Source organism: Ascaphus truei, chromosome 13, assembly GCF_040206685.1.
Source record: "Ascaphus truei isolate aAscTru1 chromosome 13, aAscTru1.hap1, whole genome shotgun sequence".
Lineage (NCBI taxonomy): Eukaryota > Metazoa > Chordata > Amphibia > Anura > Ascaphidae > Ascaphus > Ascaphus truei.
The window spans coordinates 26,845,665-26,864,377 of NC_134495.1; the positions used below are offsets into that span (position 1 = coordinate 26,845,665).

Sequence of the window (18,713 nt, forward strand, 5' to 3'; positions counted from 1 at the left end):
TGGAGTGTCGCCTAATGGACAAACACCCTGTGAACCTCCAATGCAAAACTACTAAAAAGTGTCATTTGAAACCTAAATTCCTGATAACAACAACAGTGCTTGGAGAATAGGTGCAGGTGATTAAAGACTAACTAAAACCGCACATGTTAATGGCCAATAGAAAGTGCACAAAATATAACAATGTGACATAGAAGTGATGTTTGATCCCAAGAGATGTGAATAGGTCACCTGGAGAAAGTGTGTATACAGAAAAGAGGAGAGGTATTCATTGTATGCATTACTCTTTAACTCTCTCTTTCTGCAAAGGCATCTATCAAATTTCTCAGATACTCAGCATGGAGAATAAGAAGATCTTTGATCAGCAAGTGGCTTTGGTGATAGGGTCAACTCATGGGTAAGTTAGATGCTATGTTTTTAAATAAACTATATAGTATATAAAATAATCTTACATTATTAGCCTCTATCTGCCACACATACTTTAAAAACTTGAGCAAAATGGAGATATTTATAGTGTGTTTACAATACAGCTACAAAAAATGGTAATGTTGGTCCATTAAAAGGTAACTTTTAAGAAATGTTCAAACCAGTGCCAATTTGATTAGTGATTTCATTGACAAGCGACAAAAGTGATTACTCAGTCATTCCTGGCACTTGGAAGTTTATTTTACTGATAAATCATGACTTTATTTTGTTACATTAAGGTTTGGGTCTTTTAGGTATTTCTTGTGACGTTTGAAACGTCATCGACCCATGGATTGAAATTTCAGCAATTTTGAATGCAGTAATTATTTAGTAAAAAAGAAAAAATGTCAAGCACTATGTACCCTAGCAAAGTCACGGAATATGAAGTAGAATGAATATCTAATTCTACAGTTATTTTTTACAAGGTACAGGATGCTATAAATGATGAAAACTTGAAAAGTTGTGTTCACAGAAATGTAGAATAAATTAAAATTCTTATTGATAAGAACTGACGCAATATCAGTTCTTAATGCAGTTTAATTTGACACTGTACCGCAAATTACTGTACTGTATGTTACAATGAACTTTTGGCGTGTAGCGAATAATGCAAATAATATATTAAATTATACAAGCATTCCTCAAATCAAACTTGTCACACTCTGTGAATTCAAACATTTTCCGCTTAATTCTATAACCTTAATCTCAAATGCTGTACTCTTTTTGATTGATGCACTCAGTACTTGAATAGTATCTTGTAGGTTGAATAAATCACATAACTGGGGGGGGGGGGGGGTTGACTTGCACCTTTAGTAAATTATCCTGATTACTGATAGGCTTGCTAGGGACAATGTAATGTTCATACTGTAGAGATGTGACTCCTAAATTCATCATCAGAACACAGTCATAATGTATAATTTGAGTTGCATTTTGATGGCACATAATTTTGCATACAGTTACTTCTGCTTTCCTACTTCTAGACTCAGAGACTTAGAGGGGCTTACTTAACAAAATGTGATAGTGATGATTTGGCTCAACTTCAATGATACACTGATAAAGAGTAGATCAGATGGTGGTATATATATGCCAACCTAGTAAAACAAGCACACGTAACTTACAGATGCAGCGGCCGTTATCCGACCATATCTTGAATTGGTTTTCGAGATCTGCCCGTGAAGCTTGATGCCGAGTGAGCAAAACTATCTGGTCCACAAACTGGAGTTCCTCGCATTCTAGTGGGCAGTTGTCAATAAACTCCACGACTACGTGTACGGAGTCACTTTCAATGTATGGGCCGACAACAATCCTCTAACCTATATACCGAATTGGATGCCACTGGCCACAGGTGGCTGGCGGCATTATCAAATTACCAATTTACACTCAAGTACAAGCTGGGGTCCATATCGGAGCTGATGCTCTGTCCAGATGACCTGGACTGAGTGCAACACCAGGTGACAGCCTGTGGGAAGAAATCCCTGGACCTGGGATTCGGGCAATGTGCTCAACTGTCACAATAGTGAAGGACAAGGTGGCATTCTTTGAACTAAGAGTAGCCGACTCGCTGGGATGTCAGTCCAAGGCACTCCCCACCACCTACTGCCATCCAGAAGTCATGTCCATCACCAAGGATACCATCATAAGATGGAAAGGATTGGTGGAGTACCAGATGCAGGACCCGGTGGCTAGAGGTATATGCCAGGCCATTCAACGAAACAACCCCTCCTTGGTGAAGCGGGCTCCTACCAACACAGTCGCGGTCATCATGAGGAAATGGGACAAATGCTGCATGGAGCAAGGTCTTCTCTACAGGATTGTCCCTTATCACAACCATCCTGATAGGAGACAACTGGTACTGCCCCAATGCTTGCAGTACCATGTCCTGCAATCTCTGCATGACAATCATTGGCACCTGGGCATAGATAAAACCTTTGGCCTAGTGGGAGACAGAATCTTCTGGCGCAAAATGTGGAATCAGTAAAGTGCCACTGTAGAAACTGCCTGCAGAGTATACATCTGAAATACTGCCCACAAGCGCTGCCCCAATGGGCCACTTAAAGAGCTCCTGTCCCATGGACCTAGTCTGCATGGACTTTCTATGTATCGAGGCAGACTTAAAGGGCACTGGCAACGTCCTGGTTGTGACAGATCACTACACCAGATATGCCCAAGCGTTCCCGACCAACGATCAGAAACCTCTCACAGTAGCCAAATGCGGTGGGAGAAGTATTTCATCCACTACGGGTTACCGAATCAGATGCACTCCGATCAAGGGAGAGACTTAGACAGCAAGTTGATCAAGGAGCTTCTCAAATTGCTCAAAATCCAGAAATCTAATACTACTCCATACCATCCTGAAGGAGACGTTCTGCCGGAAAGGTTCAACCGAACCATGCTAGACATGCTCGGCACCTTAAAGGGCTCCCAGAAAGCCAAATGGAGCAAATATGTTGAATCGCTAGTGCACACATACAACTGCACCAGGCATGAATCCACGGGGGTTCACACCATAATTCATGATGTTCGGGCGAGAAGCATGACTGCCTGTGGACATCCGGTTTCGATTATCTACCGATGGGGTACCCAATATGACGCATTACAAATATGTGAAATTGCTCCAGGACAGTCTTCACAGAGCCTGAATGTTGGCAGAGAAAGCCACCATCCAACTGAATGCGAGCAATAAACAGAGGTATGACCCCAAGGTCTGCCATTATTATTATTTTTTGATGTCCTTTCGATGCTTTAAAAAAATATATATTTCCCTGCTCTTTTAGGAGCATATACTGCAGTGACTGCCTATATTATTCCCTCTCCCTTGCCCTGCCAAAAGTGAAATGCTAACTTTGAGCTTGCAAACTATCAGTACATTCAAATGATTCACATAATTACAGGTATCTCAGGTTATATAAATAAGTTGGGACTCTAATTTAAAAAAAAAAATATCTAACTCTCTCTCATACCCACTATAACTCTTCCAAGTAAAAAAAAATTGGGTATATTTTTCATCTGGCGAACTACAAAGTTTGATCTACATTTTAGTTCTTTTCTGCAAAGTCCTTACGAACATTAGCTACATTTTGAACTTTAAAGTTCGTAAAAGGGTCATTGTCGCGACATTGGCAGTCAAGAGAAAAGTTTGCACATCTCAACTGTACAACATGTGGTCACTTTTAATTAGTGTTAGGATTCCTGCACTAGAGTGCATCAAATATTTTCTATACTGTCCATTAGCAGTTAATGTTAACAAACATCTTGTCCAAGTTTTTACATTTATAACAAATCTGTGAGACTGGTCTTCACCACTGCAGATACAGTATGACAGTGAAACTAAAGGGGAAACTAAAGGGGAGATTCACAAACCTCATGTGAAAACTAAAGGGGAGATTCACAAACCTCCAATACAGATAAAGAGCACATAAAGTCCAGGGAAGTTATAGCCTGACTGTGGTGCGATAACCCGAATTGGATGTTAGTGAATACCTGCCAAAGACACAACATTTTTTTTTACAGTGCTGCTTAACTGTTATAAACTGGAGATAAGTAAGGTGTGTTAATAATTTCTCTCTCTATTCACATACATTTTACACTGAGGCCCATATGAGACTTCCTATAAAATGGCTCAATATAATTTTGAATGTTCCTTGGTTTAGGATTGGTCTGGCTATAGCACGGCGCCTGGCACAGGATGGAGCTACTGTGCTTTTGAACAGCCGAAACCAGGAGAATGTGGACAGAGCTGTGAGGGAGCTGACGGAGGAGGGACTTAATGTCTCTGGAACCACATGTCATGTGGGGAAAGCAGAAGACCGAGAGAGACTAGTGGAAACGGTAAGAGAATGGGAGGAGGGAATATGACAGAACAGAAAAAAAGATGAGCAAATTAGAAATAAGAGAGTCAGAGATTCTTTGACTGAAGAGAAGGGGAAAGGTTAACATAACTGTAAGCCAAAAAAAGGCACATAGAATAGAGTCAGGGATATGAAAAGGTTGGGAAGATGCATTACGAGGTGATCTAATGCAGTTATATTCAATTGGAAAGTATGGAATATTTTTAATTAAAGCAATCCAACACCCTTTTGGAAAGATGATAAAGTGCCTGTCGGCAAGAAACGCGTCAGAGGAACCTGCTGGTTTTGTTGTATGTTTTGAGGCATCATGCCTGAATAAATTAGCCTATTTTTAACCCGCCTCCAGCCCGGAATGCTTTGCAGTGCTTGTTCCCGTTTTCTTCTTTTGGAAAGATGGCCTCAAAAATTGAAAAGGTTAATTTTCAAAAGTAGAACTATATAAAATAAAGCCTAAAATACATAAAATTATTGAGATGTTTATTTTACCATGCACTTTACTCAATAAGGTCAAATGAAAAGCATACCAAATGATCGACAAATGCTTAATTTCTCTTTGTGGATGTTACTCAATTAGTTACATTGCTGTTTCCACAGCGTATTAACCTATATATTAACCTTATTAATTATACAACCTTATGTCACCTGACATCCATATTTCCATCTTTTCTGCATCACCTGGTGTTTTATACAGTAAAAGAAAAAAAAATCTCAGGTTTGTGCTGTTTCAGATAAAGCATAAACCAGATAGTTTATCTATCAACCTCAACACATTTAATTTACCATAGTTCTTTAAGTATTATACATAAACATCCTAAATAGAAGACGGCTGATTCCTACTGTACAGTATGTCCTAACAAGAAAACACAGATATTTCAATAGTAAATGGGCGGATTTGGATATGCCGCAGATCAGCCGGTGCGCGGATATCCATGAATCAATCTCAAGAATGGCGATTCGCGTTTTGCGGGTGTTTTTATAATTTTTGCCAGTACAATCAGCAGACTTCGCAATCCGTTGGCTGATTTTTAAGAATCCGCGCAATGGATTGCTTAATCCGCGGATTGGATTCTACAAATCCGTCAACGGATTGTATCCAATGGCGGTTTTTGATAAATCCTCGCAGTTTAAAACCAACGACATCCGTTTGTGGATTTTACCCTGCAAAACAGATTTTGGAGGGGAAAATGCGATATTTGGGCTGATTTGCCCATCTCTAGTCATAATTTTATTTTAGATTGTATTTTGTAAACACTTGAAAAAGTGACCACCAGGGGTCACTAAAGCCCTAAAATAGTGCACTCAGAAGTCTGTAGATCAGCAAAGTATTTATACACCCAAGGGTTAAGTGACGTCACGCCTGTGACGGTCACCAGAAAAGACTGCGAGTAAACCTGCTAAGAACACATGGAGATACTATTGTATTAATACCTCAACAGAGGTTTTCCTTCCTAACCCAGCTAGTTGCCTTTAATCGATTATACATACAGACAATACATGGCAATGCCACACTTGAACATTTTAGACATTTATATCCTATGCCAATAGAACGCTATATCTACTGTATATGGTGTTTTTTGTTTGCATGCATATGTCATAAAAGGGAAACACTTATTGTTTTGCTTTGGTGTGTATATATTGAACATACAACCATTCTGACTATTTTGGGATTATGAATATCTCCCTAACGTGTACCATATAGGATTAACAATTATTTGCTGACGCCATATTAAAATATGGATAATTTATATTGGTAGAAAGACTTGTATATCTACCGGTTTATATTCTCTACCGTAACTTGTCTGGGGATTTAGCCGTTGTTTCCACTGTATTTGAATGTTCACGTTTTTAGTCGTCATTCGGATTATTAATAACACTTTAATCTTTTATTTTATTGACATATGACTGCATCGTTGGGTCTGATCATTACGCCCTCTATTGAGTGTTTGTGTGATTGTGTGTGCTAATATATATATAGTGCAGAATAAATGAGTTCTTCAGTATTAGGTGATACCTTTTTTATTGGACTAACAATTTATGTCATAGGACAAGCTTTCGAGAGTTCTCCTCTCTTCTTCAGGTCGAGCAATACTGATATACACTGGAATCTATGCTAAAACAGTGTAGAGAGAAAAAAAACAGATCTGTACTGTAAATAAGGTAGGGTGTTAAAAGTGTTTGAAGCCAGGGAAGGGTGACAAGGAAAGGTGTGGAGGGGGAGGGAGAGAGAAAGTGTGGATAGGGATAGAGGCAAGCAGGATAATTACAAACAATTTTGATAGGGTGTGAGAAAATGCGGACATGGGTTAAGTCCTTTGGTTTTGGTGTCAAAGAGTCTTATCATTCTGAGTTCAAATGTTTTCCATTCTTGGGTGCGTTTAAACATTCCATTGAGGATTTTGATTTTTTTTTTTAAACTTAATTTTTATTAAAAAAATTTAGAGAGAGGGGAGGAATGAAGAAAATAATAAATGGGGGGTGGGGGGGAGGGAAGGATACAGAAAATAGAGATGGGAGAAAGTTCACATTCATTTACAATTTTACCTAACAAGATTTCTTAAAATATTCTATCACACATTTAATATAAATATCCTTTTTTTTTTTTTTTCTTCCCCCTATTTTTTTTTGTTACAACAAAATTAAGTGGGTATTAATTTCTGGTTGATTTTCACTCAGAATCCAAGGTAACCACACCTTCTGAAAATCTGTGTAGGTGTCGTTATTAAGACTAACCATTTTTTCCATGTAGCAAATCTGCCAGACTTTATTTTTAACTTTGGAAATTGAGGGAATAATTGTTTGTTTCCATACTGCCGCTAATTCGCGTGTTGCAGCTGAATATATGTGGCACAGTAATTTATTTTCATGTCTCGTTGGGGGGTAATATGGTTTGTTTAAAAGAAATAACCAGAGATCCATTGGAAGGTCCAAACCGAAAAACCTTTGTGACCACATTTTGATTTCCAGCCAATAAGCTGCTATGAATGGGCACCCCCACCACATATGTATAAATGTGGCTTGTACTCCCCATCCTTTCGGACATGTAGTTGGGTACTCTGGGATGAATTTAGCTAGTCTCATGGGGGTTAAGTACCACCTCATCATAACTTTATAGGCATTTTCTCTGATTGTGATACACATTGATGATGTGGCAACTTTTTGAAAAATATCATTCCAGTCTTCCATGTCTAATACCTCCCCCAGGTCATCCTCCCATTGTAGCATATATTTCAGTTTTTGATTCATTTGTGGAGTGGGGCTAACAAAGTATCCATACAATTTAGATATCAGTCCAGGTGTGTTACTATCTGCTAGACAAAGTGACACAAATCTAGTTAGCAATTCGGGGGGGTCGGATTCTGTTATAAAAGGCTTTCAATTGAAGGTATTGGAGGAACTGATTGTTTGGGATAGCCTTTTCTTTGTGGAAATATTCAAATGTTCTGGGAAATCCTTCTGAACCTACATCTTTTAATCTTGTGATACCTGCTATTTTCCAGTCTATAAACCTATTACGGCCTATTCCTGGACCAAATTCTGGGTTATCATATAGTGGAGTCATAAGTGTATTCTGTGTTGTAAGGAAGTGTTGATTTGCAACTGAGTTCCATAATTTGAGTGAATGGGCTATAATTTGGCTGGATTTGAATATTTCGGGACTCTTTCTCACTGGGGACCATAGAAGATGACTTCATTTGACAGGGGCAACTAAATCCATTTCCAATGATACCCAGCGTCTGTGGACTGGATTAGAGTGCCATAGTATTAGTTGGCTTGTTTGGGCTGCTTTGTAATAGGACATAACCAGATTTTGATTTTTAAATCATTTATGGAATGATCTGGCTGTGAGAAATGATGTCCCACAGGTCAGCAGTATCTTCCTTCTTCGTGATGGAGTATGGTGTCTGTGCATATTCATTCTGCCTTGTAGTTTTTGGCTTGTTTCCCCAATGTAGCAACCTTGGTCACATTTGTTGCACTGAATCATATACACTATATTCCTGTATGTGCAAGTGTATGATCCTTTAACATTGAGTGTTCCACGATTGTGACTGGCTGTGGGATCTTGGCATATATGTTTGCAGAGTTTGCAGAGTTTGCAGCGTTTGTTGTTGCACGGTTTTGTGCCATTATCAGTGTGTTTAAGTTTGTTGTGAAGTTTTCTGCTGACTAATTTCTGTTTGAGGTTTGGTGGTTGCCTGAATGCAAGAATGGGAGGTTTGGGAAAGATTTATTTTAATGTCACATCTTCTGCCAACATGGGTTGCAGATCTTTGATTATTTTTCATATACCCTCTAAGGTAGGGTTGTATGTGGCCACTAGTGGTATGCGTGTGGTAGGTTCTTTCTGTCTGTATTGTAGCAGGTGTTCTCATGGGGCTTTTAGCGCTGATGTAATAGTTTTGGCAATGGTCTTTGGTGTGTATCCCTTCTGTCTGAATGATTCGGTCAGGGTTGTGAGATGCCTGTTTCTGTCTTCAGTGTCAGAGCATATGCAGTGGTATCTTATAGCTTGGCTGTGAATGATACCTTGTTTGGTATGAGTGGGATGGAAGCTGGAGTTGTGGAGGTAACTGCATCTGTCTGTTGGTTTCTTGTATACAGATGTGTGTTGTTTGCCATCTTTCAGTGTTACTGTTGTATCTAGAAAGTTTACTTGGTTTGCCGAATAATCCATTTTGAGTTTAATTGATGGATTGAATGAGTTCAGGGACTTGTAGAATTGTTTTAGGTTTCCTTCACCCTCTGTCCATATTATTATTTTTTCCAAACGTTTTTATTAGGTATTGAGACATCACTTTACAGGCATTGTAGGATAAACATAACATCATATCATAACAGTTGTTTTTACCTTTTTAGCAATAGTGGGGTAAGAAGATGGGGGGGGGGTGAGGCAGGGGGCCCTGAATACCAACCCGTAGGTGTGGTAGACCGTTCAGGTCACTCAGTAGTCCCTGTGGCTAGGCTCCCGAAAAAGAGAAGAAAGAGTGGAAAAGAGGGGAGGGGGGGGGGGATATCAGGGAAGAGGGGATTCTCCCTCCGCTGGAGGCGCCTTCTACTACTTGTTCCGGGTGTCTCGTGTGGTTGTTGGGTTAGGGGGGGGCTGTGATATTTAAAGTTTTAGTGGGTCAGCCAAGGTTCCCATATGGAGTAGAACCGCTCCGTTGAGTGGTTGAGGAATGCCGTCAGTTTTTCCATTAGCATGACCTCGCCTAATCTTTTTCTTACCATTTGTATCGTGCGAGGGGGGGGTTTCTTCCAGGAGAGCACCACTGAGCATCGTGCTGCTGTTAAAATGAAGGAGATTAATTTCCATACTGGGCGGTCAATTTTGTCTTTTGGCCTGCCCAGTATGTAGGTCAGTGGATCTAAAGGGATTGTGAGGTCGGTGACCTCTTTTATTAGGTTTTAAATTGTGAGCCAATATTTCTGGATTTCTGGACATTGCCACCATATGTGGGCCATGTCTCCTTTGTGTCCACAGCCTCTCCAGCATAGATCAGAGGCCAGAGGGTAGATTTGCCGCAGTCTCACTGGTGTTAGGTACCAGTGGAACATTATCTTATATATGTTTTCTTTAATACTCGTGCATACAGAAGTTCCTGATGCCGCATCCCATATCTCTTCCCAGTCCTTGTTGTCTATGTCTATATTTAGTTCCGCTGCCCATTTGAGCATGTAGTCATGTGTGTCAGGACTTGCGTGTTTTTCCAGAATTGCGTAAATTTGTGAGATAAGGCCTTTTTGGTGTGTGTCTCCCTGACACAGTCTCTCGAATTGTGTGAGGGGTGGGGATTCTAATGTGGGGGAATATTTTTGTAGGAAGTGTCTAATTTAGAGGAATTTGAATGTATCCAGGTTGGGGGCTTTAAATTTGTTACGCAGTTCTTGGAAGCTCAGGAACTTCTTGTCGCATAACAGATCGCGAACCGCCTTAATTCCTGTACTTGAATATTGTTCAAATTGCTTTGTCTCGCATCCTGGAGGGAACTCTGGGTTATTATATAATGGGGTGAGTTGTGAGGCTGGGTTCGAGAGTTTAAATTTATTCTTAGCTTTTTGTCATATATTCCATGTGTGGCCCATGGCATCTAATTCAAATTTACTGGTTCCCTTGTCGTTTCTGTCCGAGGTCCATAGGCTTGCTTGCAGAGAAGGCGCTCTGAGACTCGATTTTAAGCCAACATAGCTGGGTGGGTCTGAATTCCACTTGACCACTGGATTTAGTTGAGCTGCCTGATAGAACCTTGCGATATCTGGCACCTCCATACCCCCCTGCCCCTTGGCGCTGTTAATACTGATTTTGCGACTCTGGATTTTTTTCCTTGCCAAATAATTTTGAATATTCTGTTCTGGATATCATTCAGTTCTGACCCAGGGAAATAGTATAATAATCTCGGGAGTATGTTCATCTTAACTGAGATCATCCTTCCGATCCAGGAAATTTGGTATTCCTCCCATTTATTCAGGTCTTTTCTAATTTTATCAAATAAGGGGGGGTAATTCTTTATTTATTTATTTATTTATAAAATATTTTACCAGGAAGTAATACATTGAGAGTTACCTCTCGTTTTCAAGAATGTCCTGGGCACAGAGTTAAGACAAATAATACATGTTTACAAATACAGTTACATAATGAGCAGGGTATACATTATATACAAGACATTGCATGCACAGTTAAAGATAATTTGTATTATGGGCGTATGAAACAGTTACAGACCACATTAAAATGTGTGACAGCCTTAGATTTGAAAGAACTTAGACTGGTGGTGGATGTAAAAGTCTCTGGTAGGTTGTTCCAGTTTTGGGGTGCACGGTAAGAGAAGGAGGAGCGGCCGGATACTTTGTTGAGCCTTGGGACCATGAACAGTCTTTTGGAGTCTGATCTCAGGTGATAGGTGCTGCATGTGGTAGGGGTGAGGAGCTTGTTCAGGTAGCTGGGTAGCTTGCCCATAAAGAATTTGAAGGCAAGACAGGAAAGGTGAACTTTGCGCCTAGACTCGAGTGATGACCAATCTAGTTCTTTGAGCATTTCGCAGTGATGTGTGTTATAGTTGCATTGGAGAACAAAACGACAAATTGAGTTGTAGAGGGTGTTAAGTTTACTAAGGTGGGTTTGAGGTGCCGAGCCATATACTATGTCTCCATAGTCAATAATTGGCATTAGCATCTGCTGTGCGATACGTTTTCTAACCAGGAGACTTAGGGAGGATTTGTTCCTGTAAAGTACCCCTAGTTTGGCATAGGTCTTGGTTGTCAGGGTATTAATGTGCATCCCGAATGTTAAGTGGGAGTCAAACCATATGCCCAGGTATTTAAAACTAGTAACAGGAGTTAGGGTGGTGTTAGTGTTGGTTGTAATCTGAAGCTCAGTCGCTGGAAGCTTTAAAAATGTAGTCTTGGTCCCAAACACCATTGTTACAGTCTTGTCAGTGTTTAAAAACAGTTTGTTTTGGGAAATCCAGTTTTCGAGTCTCAAAAAGTCAGACTGAAGTATGTGTTGAAGGTCAGAGAGGCTATGGCTGTGTGCATATAGGATTGTGTCATCTGCATACATGTGTATTGAGGCTTCCTGACAAGCTGTGGGGAGATCATTAATGAACACAGAAGAGTAGGGGCCCCAGAACAGAGCCTTGCGGGACGCCACAGGTGATAGGCAGGGGGTTAGAGTTAGAGCCAGAGATGGACACATGTTGGGATCTACCTGATAGGTAGGACTGAAACCAGTTTAAAGTATGCTTCCCTATTCCAGAGCTCTGGAGTTTGTTGAGCAGGATAGCATGATCAACAGTATCAAAAGCCTTTGCAAAATCTAGGAATACTGCACCAGTGAGTTGACCCAGTTACATTCCACACTGGATTTCATTGCAAACTTTTAGCAGGGTAGTAACGGTAGAGTGTTTGGGGCGAAAGCCAGATTGGAATTGGCTAGGGAAATTTGTCTTGTTATAGTAATCGCTTAATTGGGAGTGGACACATTTTTCCATGATTTTGGATAGGATTGGGAGAAGGGAGATTGAATGTAGTTTGAGACAGTGTTTTTGTCCCCACTTTTGAAGATTGGGACAACTCTAGCAGCTTTCCAGATCTTAGGGATATGGCCAGCAGACAGGATAGAGTTGACTATGGAAGCAATTGGTTTGGCAATTGCTGGGGCACCAAGTCTTAGGCACCTAGATTGTAGTAAGTCAGGTCCACATTGGCTTCTTAGTTTTAATTTGAGAAGTGCTTGTGTAATCTCCTCTTCGGATACTGGGCCAAATTGAAAATTGTGGGCAATATTGGGAGGGGGTGGGGCTATAGGGGTACTCCCAGGATGAGATTCAGGTTTGTGGTTTGGGCTGCGTTTTGCTAATAAGTTAGTAGCACACCCCACAAAGTAATTATTGAATGCATTTGCAATGTCGGTGGGGTTTGTCAGAGTAATATCGCCCTTAGTGATATTTCTTGGCTGTTGGTGGTTAGAAGGCTAGAGTATGTTGTTGATAACCTTCCAGAAGTTAACTGGGTTTGATGTGTTCTGGAGGAGATTGTCAGAGTAATATTGTGCTTTTGCGTGCCTGGTTTGCCTTGTGCACACATTCCGCAAGCATCTGTAGTGATTGAGATCCTTGGTAGTGCCAGTTATTTTGTGGCTTTTCCACAAGGCATCCCTGAACTGGTAGAGTGCTATAAGGTCAGGTGTAACCCATGGAAGGTGGGCACCCCGTACCCTTATTCTGCGTAGTGGAGCATTGGTATCACAGAGTTTTAAGAACTCGGATTGGAAATAGTCAAGCGCAGAATCATGGTCAGGAATTAAATCGATTCTGATTCCAAGGGCAGTTGGTAAGGTCAGCCAGAAACTGTTGTGGGTTAAAGTTTCTGAATGTTCTAGTGAGGAGAACTTTAGGGCTTGATTGGGGCGGTTTAATTTTCCTTACACAGTACACTATTGCATGGTCACTGAAAATGTCAGGAAGGATGCCAGAGGATTAGATTCTGCTGGGATTTGAGGAGAGAATCCAGTCAAGCAAGGAATGGTTGTGCATTTTCAGGTTTGTTCGTGTGGGTTGGGAAATGAGTTGCGATAGGTTAAGCGATTTGATTTGTGTGTGGATTTTGTGGTTTTTAGGGTCAAGCCAATTGAAGTTGAAATCCCCAAGAACTAGCAGCTCACTCTTCTTATTCTGAGAGGAAATGGGGCCAAGAAACTAGGTGATATCAGTCAGAGATTGTAGAGGGGCTTTAGGGGGGCGGTAGATGCCAGCAATCAGGGCGGGCTTAGAGAAGGGGAGGCAGATTCTGCCAACTAAAATTTCAAAAGAGGTTGGTCTTGGGGGGCAGTTTACCAGTGTAAATTTTAAGGTGTCTGCAATATAAAATAACACCCCTCCTCCTCTCTTTGACCTATCTCTCCTAAAAATGGAGTACCCCTGAATGGAAATATGTGCATCAGGGGTTTTAGGGGTTAGCCATATTTCTGTAAGAACCATGGCTTTTGGTTTATGCATAAGGCACCATGCCCTTAGTTCATCCAGTTTGGGCAGCAGACTCCAGATATTTATATGGGCGAGAGATAGCCCTTTTTGGAATTTGAAGGGGGTATTCTCAGGGGTGTGGGACAGAGTTGAAGTGGGAGGGCCTGGGTTAGGTTCAATATCACCTGCTAAAGAGAGTAATAGTATGAGTAGAAATTTGAGTAGTTGTTGGCAAGTTGTTACTTTATGATGTTTGCCATTTGAGTTTGCAGTGGTCGGAGTGCTGGTTTTCAGGGTTCTCCACCAACATTCAGCAGATAGTGCAAGGCTTTTGAGTAGTCCAGGGTGTATGGTGATGTTGGCCGTGGGCCAGGAGGGGGAGTGTGCAGTGGATAGAGAGAATAACATTTCAATGAGGCCACGAGAAAGAACAAAGTGGAGGTGAAAAGCAGGTTCATTATGCCAGAGGTAGGTAATGCTGCATGGAGCTGTTTTGAGCCAAGTTTGTGTGTGCAGACTAAACAGCAGGGATCATAGTGTTGTCAGAATAGCTCACCGTTTGTTGCCAAGTGTAGAAGAGTTTGCAGTAGATCCAGTCCCCAGTCACCTCTAGTCAAACTATAGTCTAACTATATTTATCACTTAAAAGCTAACTTTAAATGCCTCACTAATGCCAATGCAGTACCAATTACATTGGTATAGGGAGCAGTAGTCCTTTGATACATTAACTCCCAGATATTTTATGTATGAAGGGCTCCATCGGTAGTTAAAATTTAGTTTTAATAGTTGAATCTCCGAGTCTGAGAGGTTGAGATTCAGGGCTTCTGACTTGTCGCTATTAATTTTATAGCATGATATCTTGCCGAAATCGGATAATTCCTTTTGTAGGTTGGGAAGGGAGGTATGAGGGTGAGACAGTGTGAGAATAACATCATCCGCGAACAGTGAGATTTTGTAATTGGTGTCCCCAATGACTATGCCTTGGATGTTCGCGCTGTCCCGAATTCTTGCCGCCAACGGTTCTATTGTCAAGGCAAAAAGTAGAGGGGACAGGGGGCAACCCTGTCTCGTACCGTTCTTTATCTCGAAGGCCTTTGCCGGAGGTCCCGGGAGTTTGACCGTAGCCGTGGGGCTGCGGTAAAGTGCCCTGACTCCCTCTAGAAATACATCATTAAAGCCGAATCTCTGCATTATGTTATCCAGAAAAAGCCAGTCAATTCTGTCAAACGCCTTCTCTGAATCAAGACTTAACAAAACTGCTTTAGAGCCTGAGATGCGGACATGATCTATTATAGTATATTTATAATCTTGCGCGTATTATCAGAGGCCTGACGATTCTGAACAAATCCAACCTGGTCAATGTTAATCAGTCTAGGTAAAATTGGGTTCAGCCGGTTGGCGAGGATCTTACTGTGCAGTTTAAGATCATTATTTAGTAGGGATATAGGGCGGTAGCTTCCACATTGTTGTGGGTCTCTGCTGTCTTTATGTATTATAGCTAAGCTAGCGTTGGTCATGGAGGGCAGGATTGGGGAGCCTTCAATAAAAGAGTTGGATAACTTAAGGAGGTGAGTTGATAGGATCGGGAGGAACCGTTTGTAATAGGCATTGGAGAAGCAATCGGGACCGGGAGTTTTTGAGATCTTTGATGTTTTTACTGCTTCCGTAAGCTCTATTTTTGGTATTTTTGCGTTGAGTATTTGGTTTCCTTATCCGTGAGGCTAGGAAGTTGACACTTAGAGAGATAGTCATTAATTATACTGGAATTTGTTTCATGTGCTTTGTTGCCCTGAGTTTTCAGGTTATAGAGCTCTGTATAGAATGCTGTAAACTCCTCTGCGATCTTTTTATCGTTGTATATGATTTCACCTGACCTACTCTTGATAGCTGTGATTTGTGATCTCTTCTGTATGGCTCTTAGTTTGTTAGCCAATAGTCAGTCCTCTTTGTTCCCCTTATCGTAAAATTTTTGGTTAGTCCATCGCAGGGACTTTTCTACATCCTCTAATTGTAATTGTCTGAGCTCCTCTCTGACGGACGTTAATGTTTTGTATGTTTTTTTAGAGGGGTTAATTTTGTGTTGGCGTTCTAGTTCTAGAATTTTGTCCGTCAAATCTCTAATAGCCTTTGTTTTGGTCATTTTCCTGTGCGATGCGATGGAAATGATGGTTCCTCTAATTGTTGCCTTATGGGCTTCCCACAGGATTGCTGGCGATGGGACCGACACCGCATTATGAGCAAAGTATTCTTTAAGTGCTGTCTTTATTTATCTCTCGATCTCGGGGTAGTTTAATAATGAGTCGTTGAGTTTCCAATTGAACGAGTTCGTTTTTACGAATGGCGTCGAGAAAGTAACGGTGATTGGGGCATGGTCTGACCATGTAATTGGGCCTATATTTGAGGATGTTGAGGCGTCTAGAATGATTTTAGTGGCGAAGAGATCATCTATTCGAGAGTAGGTCTGGTGTGGTGAGGAAAAAAAGTATAATCTCTTTGGCCCCGATGTTGCGTTCACCAAATGTCCAAAAAAGAGTATTCTCCCATGATTTCTTTAAATTTTTTCCCTAATCTTTGGGAACCCTTGACGTGGGGTCTGTTTAGTAAACTTGACTTGTCTTCCAACGGATTCAGGGCCATGTTAAAGTCTACCATTGAGGACAGGTAGGTTGGGTCAATCTTATACATAAGCGTCCTCAGAAATTCTATCTGGTTTTCATTGGCGTATATATGTTGACCAGTGCAATTTGCGAGCCTGCAAGCGATCCGTATACTATCAAAAATCTACCCTCTGGGTCTGTGGTTGTTTTGGTATGATTGAATGGTGTTCCCTGATGGAATAAAATTGCTACACGGGACGGGAGGGGGGGAGGGAGGGAGATCTACTCTCTACTCATTGAATTCTAGACAACATTAGGGGGGGAGTGGGATAAGTCAATAACATAGAACAGTTTGATTTGTTTAAATGCCTCTAGATATTCTAGGATGCCTTAACCACAGCTCTGAAGGGAGCCATTAGGATAAATACCCTGTGGTCAGCAGATACGCTTCCAGGCACGATCTGTCTGGCCGGAGCCCAAGTTTAAGCACCAGGCTCCCAGTGCCCGAGAGCGGCCCGAGCCGGGGGGGAGGGAAGGGGGGCTACTCACAGTTCTCGAACTTCTGTTTTTTTGGTGCAATCCCCCCCCAGCTGGAAAAGGGGCCTTTTCCCACAGACCAACAGGGCCCACGAGCCCTCGGACCCCCAATCCGCCACAACAGATCAGTTAGATCAGGGTGCCTTGTCAACTGGGCAATTCTGATCCAAACTTTTCTTTTCGCCGGAACAGGCGCTGCTGCGGTCAGCTCCCTCCGTCGCGGGGTCCTCGCGACAGTTACGCCACTCTTCAGTGGTGATCAGCACGTGTGTCGGATGGTTCAGCTCCTGCTGCGGAGGGTGTCAGATGGACCTCGGTAGAGGTAAGCAGTAGGTCTTCAGCTGGCCGCTTAACTCCTGGTCTCCCTCTGGTGTGTCGGGGCCGTTCTTCTCGCTGGTCCGGCGGCCCTCTCGTCTGGTCCCTCTGTCTGCCGCTGTGTTTGCTGTGAGTCGGGCGTCCACGAGTTTGGTGGTGTAAGGCCCAGGGCCTTCACGTACGGGGACCATATCTTCGGGGTACCTAATCGTTAGGTATTTAACCCCGTGGCTTGCTGTCAGCTTAAACGGGAATCCCCAGCGATATTTGATCTCGTTGTCCCGCAGGAAGGTAGTCAGGGGTTTCATTTTTTCCTACTGGTCACGGTTGTTCTGGACAGGTTGCTGAAGATTTGTAGGGATTCGTCCATGTAGTTAGTGATTCTTTCCCTCTGCAGGCCACAATTATTTTCTCTTTGGTTGTGTATCTGTGCATTCGCACAATCACATCCCGCCTTCTGTTGGGATCTTCCGATCGCGGTCCCAGCGCTCTGTGGGCATGATCTATTTCTAGATCTTTGTTCTCTACTGTATCACATATTGATTTGAACAGGTCCACCAGGTATTGACGGAGGAGGCCAGGAAGTACCTCCTCTGGGATTTTGCGTATTCGCAAGTTTTGTCTCCTGGTCCTCCATACTGTCTTTGATGCGGTGTATCTCTTCTTTCAGCCTGAAAATCTCTTCTTGCACTCCTGTTTTGCACAGGGAAGTCTCCTCCATTTTATCTTCCAGGCTAGTTGTCCACTCCGTTAAGCCAGATATCTGTTGCGTGAGATCTTGTACCGCCATTTTTATCTCAGCCTGGAGTGAGGAGTATAGTTTTTAGTGCATGGAGGCCATAAGCTCTTCCATATAAGCTCTTGTGAGAGGTTCTTCCCTGCTGTGGTTTCTTTGGGCCATGCTCCTTTCCCCTGAGCTGCCTGTATGCGTCGTGTGCCGCCGCCATCTTGAATTTCGGCCGGCGGCTCAGGGCTCCTCTACTGCGGGGAAAAATATTTTGAAACCGCTTGGTTTGCGGTGTTTTTTTGTTGCCTCGACATTCCTCCCTCTATGCCCTAGTAGGGGGGTCACAGTTGGTGCCAAAATTTCGGGTGGAAGGGCGCGTATTTCTAACGTTAAGCAGGTGAGTCCGCGTAGCTCCCACACTACACCTCCATGTCGGGTGATGTCACCGGAAGCCTCCCCTCTGTCCATATTATAAACAGGTCATCAATGTATCTGTAGTAGTTGTAGGGTTTGTGGGGGCATGTAGTTAGGAATCTTTGTTCAAGATTTGCCATGAAAAGATTGGCATATTGTGGTGCCATCTTGGTACCCATTGCCGTCCCCATTAACTGTAGGTACATTTCCTTGTTGAAGCTGAAGTAGTTGTGTGTGTGGATGTATTCTATCAGTTTGGTAATTACATCATATATATATTTAAATATATTTATGTGTACAAAAAAGTGAGAATGACCCCGCATCCACTCTGATAATTTATATGGTAACCATAAGCGCG

At 42.1% G+C, this 18,713-nt stretch overlaps 1 protein-coding gene across 1 annotated transcript in view; it reads left to right on the forward strand.

Annotated features, from left to right (window-relative positions):
* The first annotated feature begins 312 nt into the window (after positions 1-312).
* LOC142465092 (dehydrogenase/reductase SDR family member 4-like) overlaps positions 313-18,713 on the forward strand; it is a 43,145-nt gene continuing 24,744 nt past the window's right edge. The window contains exons 1-2 of the mRNA XM_075569002.1: positions 313-394; positions 4,110-4,287. Of these exons, the coding sequence (XP_075425117.1) occupies positions 336-394; positions 4,110-4,287 (237 nt within the window). The 5' untranslated portion in view covers positions 313-335. The remainder of the gene's footprint in view (positions 395-4,109; positions 4,288-18,713) is intronic.